The sequence below is a fragment of the Telmatherina bonti genome, assembly GCF_933228915.1.
Source record: "Telmatherina bonti genome assembly, chromosome: 13".
Lineage (NCBI taxonomy): Eukaryota > Metazoa > Chordata > Actinopteri > Atheriniformes > Telmatherinidae > Telmatherina > Telmatherina bonti.
The window spans coordinates 17,662,923-17,673,006 of record NC_136611.1 but is presented as its reverse complement, the minus strand read 5'-3'; the positions used below and the strand labels follow the sequence as shown (position 1 = coordinate 17,673,006).

The window sequence follows — 10,084 nt, the reverse complement described above, 5'->3', positions numbered from 1 at the left end:
AACGAAGTGGAGTAAATTTAAAAGATAAACAACACGACAAATTACGACAATGGTAGAGCGCATACATCCGTTGCCGTAATTTATCTTTATAAAATGTAGTTTGCCGACTCTTGAGCAGTTTTAAAAACTATTTCGTCACATATTCGTCGTGAAACTCCACAAATATGCTACGTCTCTGTATTTTACCCCTATGAGCGAGGTGTGTATCCGGGTGGCGGTCCGTATCCGTCCCTTGCTGGCCAAAGAAGTCCTCCACCACCACCAGGTATGTGTGCGGGTGGTGCCGGGCTCCTCACAGGTGATGCTCGGCTCGGACCGTCTCTTCTGTTTTGACCACGCGTTTGGACCGACAGCCACCCAGGATGAGGTGTACGAGTCCTGCGTCCAGCCGCTGGTGGAGTCCCTGATCCACGGGAACAATGCGACCGTTTTTTGTTATGGACAAACGGGGTCAGGCAAAACGTACACACTGGGAGGCGGGAACCAAGGTAAGTTGTTAAAAATAGAGTATTTAATAAATAAAATGTAGACAGAAATATGCAAATTGGAAGATTTAAGAGCACAGACTGGGGAAAAATGGTATACTGGGGAGCTATTTTGTTTCAGAAGGAATTGTTCTGTGTCTTGTGTGTTATATGCTTGTTCAAAGGAGCATCTTTGCAGCAGGGCCGGATTAGAAATGCACAGGCCCCTGGGCCCAGAGTGTTCCAGGGGCCCCATTCCACACCATAACATTGTAAAAATTGTGAATGAAACACTGTAAAACAACATTTCTAACATCTTTCAGCCAGTGGTCCCAGTAACAATACACTAGACAATGTGGTGTTCCCATCTGGCTTTTATATACATTTTGTTTAATGTCTAAACTGTTGGTGTATACCCTATGTGGGCCCCACATGGGCCTCCAATGGGTGTGGGACCCTGGGCCTGTGCCCATAATGCCCATTGGATAATCCGGCCTTGCTTTGCAGTGTACACTTTTTAAAAAAAAAAAAACTTCACCTATTGACTTGATCCAATGCATGAGAAAGAAAAATGTACAAATGTATTGAAGAGTAGGAAGAGTCAAGTACAATACCAGTTCCTAAAACGTTACATTGCTGTGTAAAATGTATATTACTAACATAATGCAAAAATTTGCATTGATTTAAAAAATCTTTGTAATTGATTTTTGTCAAAATTTTTGGAAATGGGATTGCACATCAAAGGGCTTCCCTGACCAGCAATTTGCTGTTGGTAAATTTTGTTTGTTTGTCCATTGTTCTAAAACTTGATCCGATGTGTACAACATGTACTTGACACATCTATGTCTTTTGGAAATACTCTTTAAGATGAAGATGGAGGAATTATTGACCGTGTGGCCCAAGATGTGTTCTTGTTACTGGGAGACAAGACAAAGAACAATGACAGTATGAGGACCACAGTGCGGGTCTCCTACCTGGAGGTGTACAAGGAGGAACTACGTGACCTGTTGGAGCTCCAGACCATCCACAAAGAACTTCATATTAGAGAGGATGAGAGGGGAAACACAGGTAACGTCAAGTCTTTTTGACCTGCAGTTGATTGTGGCAAATTTTGCATTTGTCAAATCAGATAACAAGCTGTAGCTTGCTTGGTTGCTTCATTCATTCATTCATTCATTCATTCATTCATTCATTCATTCAGTCATTCATTTTTATTTCACTCTTGTACGGTATGTATCTTTTATAGGGATGTTGTGAGTTTAAAATATGAATTGCATTTTCATTTATTTTGAGGAACTTCCTTTGCACATCACTGTGGAATCTTTTATACCCCTTTTAAACTCCAAGCCTTACTTACACTGCAAGGTTTCTAAAATGATAAAAGAAAGGAATATTTAACCTTTATAATTCTTTCTGTGTATTTCAGTGGTGGTGGGAGCCAAAGAGGTGGTTGTCACTTCAGCAGAGGAGCTGCTTGGTGTTCTAGAGATTGGCAATGCCCTGCGCCACACTGGTGCAACGGGAATGAATGAACACTCCAGTCGCTCTCACGCCATTCTTACCCTACAGGTCAATGTCGGTTGCCACAGTAACAGCAATTCCTCCTCAAAATCCTCCAAACTCTGCATGGTTGACCTTGCTGGCTCAGAACGTGCAGGAAAGACTGCAAGCACCGGGACACAGCTCAGAGAGTGTGCTCATATCAACACAGGCCTTCTTGCACTCAGTAATGTTATTCGGGCTCTTTCTGACAATAGTCGAAATCGCCATGGTAACAACTCAAGCAGAGCACATATACCATACAGAGATGCCAAGATCACCCGTCTCCTTCGTGATTCACTGGGGGGAACCGCCCATACACTGATGGTGGCATGTGTAAGCCCTTCCCACCACTTTGTTGCTGAAACTCTAAATGTCCTCCAGTTTGCTTCCAGGGCTCGTCATATTCGCAACAGTCCTGGAGAAATAGCCACCCAAACAGATGTTAAATCATGCCTCACAACCTGGCATCCCAGTGATGCTCGACTCGGGGAACTGGAATATGAAGTACAGACATTAAGAGAGCTCCTAAAAGACAGGGTAAAGGACATGGAAGCGGAAAGGGAGAATGTAGTTGGGAGTGGTAGAGAAGGGAAAAACTTCAAACAGTCCAGTCAGGTCAAGATATCTGAACCAGATCAGAAGGTGAACCAACAGGAAGTCTGGCAGTACTGCGTCTTGGTGCAGGAAGCTGCAGCTCTCCTTGCAGATGTTTCTGGCACGTCTCCAAGTCTTTCTTTCAAGCAGCAAGTGGAAGAGTGGCAGAAAAGACTTGCAGCTGTCAGTCAGTTTTATCAAACTGATGGCATAGACTGTTCAGAGGGTTATGGAGGCCAATCTTACCATGGGGACATTTTGAAACTTCAAAGGGAACTCCACAAATGCCAGGTAACTATGAAGAGTGAACAAGGAAATATTACAGTGAAATGCTTGAAATGACTGTTTAGTCAGAGGAGGAACTGGTCAAACCTACTGTACTAATTTCAGAGCATCTGAATCAAAATGGTAGAAATATACTAAAGTAGTGCAAGTGTAGTAGGATTATCATTCACTGTCATCAGTTTATTATATTGACATTACTCCTTTTAAATAACAGTCAGTTAAATAGTGCATAGCATGAATACTGTATCATCAAGTAAAGAGAAATTCATAGGCTTAGAAAACAGTAAAATGGATTTCAACTCATTCATTCAGTCACTGCCATCCTTTTTTCATGCTCCCACACATATTTGGAAAAAGCTAATCAATATATATATTTTTTATTATGACAAGTTAACTTCATGCTTGTCTAATTTCTTTCTCATTTTTAGGAGAGTCTTTGCATAAAAGGACAGTTATTGGAGCAGAAAGATGCTGAACTGAGACAGGTCCAAGCAGAAGTTGAGAAACTTCTTCTGGAGAGAAGAACCCACCTCACAACCCTGGAGGAAGAAAAGAAGCATGTTCAAATACAGGTGGGAAGAAGAATAGTCAGTAATGTTAAACTTTATTCTGTCCTGGAATGCAATGCCACATCTTCTGGCTTTTTATTTGTTGAAATCCTGTGTGTATGTTCAGACAGAGCAACTGTTGAACCAGCAGGTTTTGATTGACCGTCTTCGCAACAACCTCTTGAACTTTCATGACACAACCGCAGGGGCAACTGCAGAAGCCGGGGTTTCCAGATACTTTGGTAAAAGACCCCACAGTGTTCCTCTGATAACAAACAGCTGTGTCCACAAACCTACCAGGAAGGTAGGTAGTTGTACTGTTTACTTTGTTATATGTTGTGTCATTTGTACCAGAATTTTGCTAGTAACTTTGTGTAAACTATGAACACAACTACTATATACATTAATATGTATGTGCTTTTGCATACTGTTTATGTCTGTTACTGTTTTTATTTTTTTAAATGCCCATATGTTTGCAGATTCACTCCAGTCCACCAACATATTCCCTTGAGAGGATGATGGCAGCTTTTAAGATGCGTGGTCATCTTTTGCTGGCCGAGATTGAAGAAAATGAGGATGTTTACTCTCCATTTATTAAACAAAAGACAGAGAGCAAAGAGAGGGGTCAAGAGAATAAAAAGGATGAGATGGATAGTCTCATCAGCAGAGAGGGATCGAGGTGAATGTGTATTAAACAATCTGAAGGTTGTTTCTGTTGCATAGCATCAGCAGCCAGCTACTATGTAAGATCAGACATAATCATTTGAGGTTATGGTTAACAAGCTGCAATATATCAAAGCGCCACATTTGCACTGCATTATATTTAAGAGTTCCCATATCAGGGATCTCCAAACCCAGTTCCTGAAAGCCTTGAACTTGAACACAACTTAACAACAAGCAGTGGGGATCAATTTGACATAATTCAGGTGCGTTTCAGTAGGGAAAAATTCAATACCTGCATAACACGGGCGCTCGAGGACCGGATCTTGAAGTCAATGCCCTAAATGTCTGACAGACAAAAATTTCTCAGTAGTTTGTTGTTGTTTATCAAACTACAAAAAAATTGATAAATGATGTTCACTTTTTATTATGCATATTTCAATTAGTACTTCCTCATGCATGTAACTGCAGTGCATTACTTATACCCTGTACCATATAAATTTTGTGCTTCTATACATAAACACAGAGTTATGGATAGTTAACTCAATTTTTGGCAGCCAAACTGGTATAAAATACAATTATTAAATAACTGCACTGACATATGATCTCTGTGCATCTTAAAACGGTCAAAATAACTTGAGATCCACTCGCAGTAGTTGAATTTGTTGAACATGTCTGAGGAGCCAATGTGGGAAGCAATGACACCATTGATGATATACTCTAATGGACATTTGCAAGTAAACATTTTCCAACATCACAAACAGGAATTGGGCCTGACACTGCCAGGCCTGCTATGCTGCTAGTGTGGATAAACTAGTGTGGGTAATCCTGCAAGGCCTCAAGTCTGCTTGATCCTGTGTTTTATGTACTGTGTTATGTGTATGTATGTCTGATCTTGGACAGGTTGTACTGGAAACTAGAACTTCCCCTCAGGGATTAATTTAGAATAATCTAATCTAATCTAAACTAAGCCAATGTTGGCATAAACTTTAAATATTTTGAAACATTCAGCAAAGTTAGAAGCGATCTTAATTCTGTATGATCTTTGCAATTTAGGGGGTAGTCAAATCTACCCACTAAACTTTTTCCTCTAGTGAGAATGCTGCTTCTAACTAAATGAGAGGTCAAGCTAAGGACTTAAAAATTTTATATTTTACACATTAGATTAGACTTATTTATTTTTTTCCCCGACCATAAATTTAATCTGACATCTTTTTTGCTGAATATTATATTGTTTCTTCAGGTGTTCTTTGAACAAGACTTGGACCTGTCAGCAGAGGAAGTTCACTTTGAAAGAGCAAAGCAGCAGACTGCAAGAAATATGCCATGGAAAAACTATAGTACAATATCCTCAGCAGACCACAGGTATTCTTGACCGTGTATTCTTTTATTAGTGTCTTCTTGTGTTTATGGGGTATGATTTCATGTCTGAAATCTTGACTGTGACACTACAAAGTTCTGTAATGTGTCCAGAGGCTGTTTCTTTTTCAAAGAGTTAGTTGTTGTTTCTTCTCAGACGCCACAGAAAGCCAACACAAACAAGGCCAAATGAGGAAGGCGAGAAGAGCAAGTTCTACTGAGAGAAGGATCCATGATCTGTCAGTTAACATGCGCATGAAGGAAGAGCTCATCAAAGAGCTTGACAAAACTGGTGTGTCTACTTGTTTGTATATTCTTGCAATGACGCCACTGCTAATATAGACAAATTTGAAACATTTGCATGTAATTGGATAATTGTAAATCTTTGGCGGATTTATATTTGGTTTGGTGTTTGCCATAATGCCCAAAACATTCCCAAAGTACCGATGTGAAGTTTCTGCGTATTTCAGAGGTTTCATCAGAACTTTTAGAATGACACCAACAAGATATAGTATCTTTATAAAACATACGTACAACTAACCTATAGTTGTGGTTTTTTAGTCATTCAATATTTCCATCTCTAAATGTGTTTTTCTTTGGCAGAAAAGGAAACTCAATTAGTGAATAGGCATGGCAGGCGCAGCAGTGGAAGTGGAGAAGCAGGTGTGTTGTTAAGGCTTTCCAGACAAAGCCAGCAGGTGCGTGCAGAAGTGTACCACAGCCTGCAACACATGAAACAGCAGAAAGTAGAGCTTCAGAGCAGCCTCAAGCAGCAGAGAGAGACTGGAAACAACAACAAAGAGCTGCATTGCAATTTGGTTAGTTGCACTTTTTTTCCCCTTTTTATATAGTATCAATACAAAAGATTTTATTTCAGTCAAGCTCAGTTCTGTCAGCTCTATTGATTCAAACATTACAAAACTTCAGTCAATGAAGAATTTCTCAAGTAAATATTGGTCAGTAAATTGGTAAATATCTAGCAGTCAGGGAAGTTAGTTAACCTCATTCTGTTAAAGAAAACAGCTTTTTCTCAACATACATCTCAAATTAGTCTGTTTCTTTTTGGTTAGTTTTTTCTACTAATTATTTTTTTTCCCCTTGTTTTTTAAAATACTGACTACTGCAAACAATACGAAGAGAAAACCTAAGTGGTAGCCACAGTATATATGAATGTCATCCAAATTATGTTTTAATTTTGTTGAGTTGGACTCAATTGGAAATGAAAAAAACCTGCTGCAGCAGACTGTCACCCGTGTTGACAGACGTTGAGAAAAGTGTTAACTTATTAGGTAAATAATTAGCTGCTCTTTGGTTAAAAATGATAAATGTTTATGTTGACAGGAGCAAAGTCCTGGGAATTCAGCTGTGTACAGCAGTTTTCCCCAAGAAGAGTCAAACAAAGGGGTAAAGAAATAAATACACTTCAAGACACTGTAAATTCTTTAAGAGGTTTTTTTTTATGTTCTTCCTCTAAAACAGACATTTTGTAAACCTCCGGCACCGCCTTTCTTGTTGCTGGGTCGTACTTTGTCTTTACTTCTCTCTGTCATCTCTGTCTGCTGTCCTGTCTTTGCTTCCTTTTCCCCCTTTCCAATGTCTTCTCCTGCATGTCCTCATTGTAGCTGTATGATGGTAGTTGGTTAGAGAAAGAGGAGGAGAAAGTTCTTCAGAAGAGAGCAGAGCTGCAGTGGCTGGAGGAAGAGCTGAAGAGTAGAGAGGAGGTACTCTTGAATAGAGAGGCCTACCTGCAACAGAAAAATAAACTAGAAATCAAAATGCTTCATACCAGTCAGGTGAGCCTGTTTTTTCAGTAGAACTCAATGCTAATTTAGTCAGATTGTAGAGAGACGCCTCTGTATTTGCTTGACATGCTGAAATTCTTCTTTCTCTTCTTTTTTTTAACTCTCCAGGCTGTGACTCAGGAGCTGCTGCATGTGTCAATGCAGTTGAAGTCTGTAGAAGAGAAGCTTCAGAGCCCTAGGAGTGTAAGAGACACTGGAGGAGTTACAATAGTGGAAATGGAAAAGAAGAGAGACATGCTGAAGAAAAGAAGAGATACTCTGGATGTTCAGCTCAGGAACAACAGAGCTCTAACAGAGCAGGTTGGGATAAACAGGACATTGTGTGTATTACATACTGCTCATTTTTGTTACACAGATTTTGTTAGACTTTTGTGTCTTTTTTTAGGAGGAGCATTTCCTGCTCCAGCTGGAGGAAACTATAGAAGTTCTTGATGGAGCACTGGAGATTAAAAACCGCTCCATCCAGGACAGGAGGAAGCAGTTGTTGGTCACAGAGACATCTTTACATCAGTCACAAAGTGCTGAGCCTGCCCAACTTTGTGATGTCATCAGGAGGCTGAAGGAGCTCTCACCCCATGAGGTTTTGGAGCTCCTTGTCAAATATTTTAACAAGGTAAAATTAAATTAACTTGCATATGTGGATGAAAAACTTTTGTTTTTACATAAAAAGCACTCAGAACCTGGTTTAATTCTTTATCACCCTCCCTTGAAGGCCTACTGTGGGTCAAAAATGCTGCTGCAATACTTTTTTTCTTTGTGCTGAAGTGCAACAGTATTTTTGAAACCCATTTTACCTGATGCAACATCTGATGCGTGTGCATTTACATTTTAGGTCTGATGGATGCAGTACATTACAATGCAGTAAAATTTCAAGATATGTTACATTTTCTAAAATGCTAAACTTTAAGGGAAGGTCAGAAATTGAAGAATAAACATCTCTGGTTTTTAAACAAAGCTACAGGGCATGAAGGCTTGAGAGTCCCTTTTTACCTGTAATTGTGATGGTACACTGTTACACAATGTCTTCCACCTGCTTCTTCTTCTTGACCTTTTTTTTTAGATAAAATGGAAAGAAGCATGGAATTCACTCTGCATATCTTTATAAAGATATTGTAGTAGCATTTCTTATGTTTCGTTATTATCTTTCTAATTTATTATTACCTGCAGGTTGTTTGTCTCCGAGAGGCAGAGCACCGTTTACGTTTGCAGTGTGAAGAGCTCGAGCTTCATGTTGGAGAGCAAGAGGCTGTGCTAAAAGAGATGGAGGCCTCCATCCAGCTTCTGGCCCTCTATGCGGATCGCAGACTTACACAGCAGCACAGAGACCACCAGAGCAACATCCAGCTACTACTGCAGAATATCAAAGGTGATTAATCCTGTGGGCATTTTAATTTAATGTATTTCTCATGAATATTGTAGTTTCATTCTCATCGGTCTTCCCTTGTATTTGTGTGTGTAGAGGATGTTTCAGGAGAGACACAGCAGGCAAAACAAGATCGACTGCAGCATCTGGAGAAAGAGCTGTTTTTCTACAAAAGTTCCACCCGGCAGCTCAAAAAGAAACTCAAAGAGCTTCTCAGTGATTCCATACACCCTGACAACCAGACTTTACACACACAGGAGCACAAACAAATGCACGATTTGCAGATAGAAGAAAGTGTAAATGATTCACAACCTAATTCTTTGGAGGCACCAAGTCAGACACAAATTACAACAACATATACAAAAATACATTCTGAACAAACAATGAAAAACCAAGATTCTTGTGCACACAGACTTTCACATCAAACACATTTTCCCTCTTTATCCTCTGAGTTTCAAGTACACAAAAAGTCAAAAATGTCTGGATGCAAGCCAATATTCACACAAGTTTATGGGAGTGGTATAAGAGGTGAATCAGAGGAAAGTTTAGAGATGACACCTGTCCAACTGTGTCGCCGAGAGCTGAGGCAGATTTCTCCCCCCAACCTTCAGGTCTCTGGCTGTCTTACAAAAAAACAGGGATCTGTTGATACCACTACAGAGTCTATGATAGAGGACTCAATAGAAGTCTCCAAAAACAAGGACACGTGATATTGCTTAATTTAAGGACTTAACAATTTGCTGTTAAAAAGATGCAGGACTTATTTGTCAGTAATGACAACCCTTTAAGCGGTGTGTCCACAAACCTATCAGTAGGTACTATGGTGTAAAAATGCTTGGTCATTGTTTGGAGGATGCTTAAGAGTTTAAGTATGTGAGAAGTGCCCACAATTTATTCTAAGTTTCAAAAACTTGTCATGTTTTTTTTTTTTTTGTTTTTTTTTTTTTAACAAAATAAATTAAAACTTTTAATTCAGCAATGATAATTGTCACAAAAAATACTAATACAGCACACCACTTGTTTAATTCTTTTGCATTATTTGGGAGTTGTAACAATAAAGCTCTTAACTGAGCAGAAAAACTACAAAACTGCAGGTCAACATTCAGAATCCTGTATATGTTATCATCATACAATAATATCTGGATCAATTAAATGTATTCTGCCACTCTTTTTCTGTGCTATTTAGAAAACCCCACTTGTATGCAGTTCTTCCTTGAACTATTAGTTGTTGATCAGAGTGCAATGTGTTTATTTATTATTTGTTTGTAGTCTTTTCCTTTTTTACATGCATTAAATTTCTTATTAAATATATCCATCTATTTTGCCTTTACTGTATGGTTTGTTTTTTATTCCTTATTCCACCATCCTGTGGGAAAAATATTTTAACTATGATAAATAGCAAATTATTATTTCCAAAAAAGGGAAATTATCTATTTATCTATCTATTTATAACCTAATGGTTTGAAG

The 10,084-nt window shown here is 39.1% G+C and overlaps 1 protein-coding gene across 1 annotated transcript; it reads left to right on the top strand.

Annotated features, from left to right (window-relative positions):
- Positions 1–190: 190 nt before the first annotated feature.
- LOC306764469 (kinesin-like protein KIF27) lies at positions 191–9,327 on the top strand (the record flags this gene model as incomplete). Its single annotated transcript, XM_079251643.1, has 15 exons — positions 191–488; positions 1,332–1,532; positions 1,891–2,891; positions 3,314–3,457; positions 3,561–3,737; positions 3,913–4,112; positions 5,337–5,458; positions 5,610–5,744; positions 6,056–6,270; positions 7,075–7,245; positions 7,363–7,554; positions 7,640–7,867; positions 8,422–8,620; positions 8,714–8,913; positions 9,070–9,327. 15 exons carry the CDS (start codon positions 191–193, stop codon positions 9,325–9,327), a joined length of 3,741 nt encoding a protein of 1,246 aa, XP_079107769.1.
- Between the last annotated feature and the right edge of the window lie 757 nt (positions 9,328–10,084).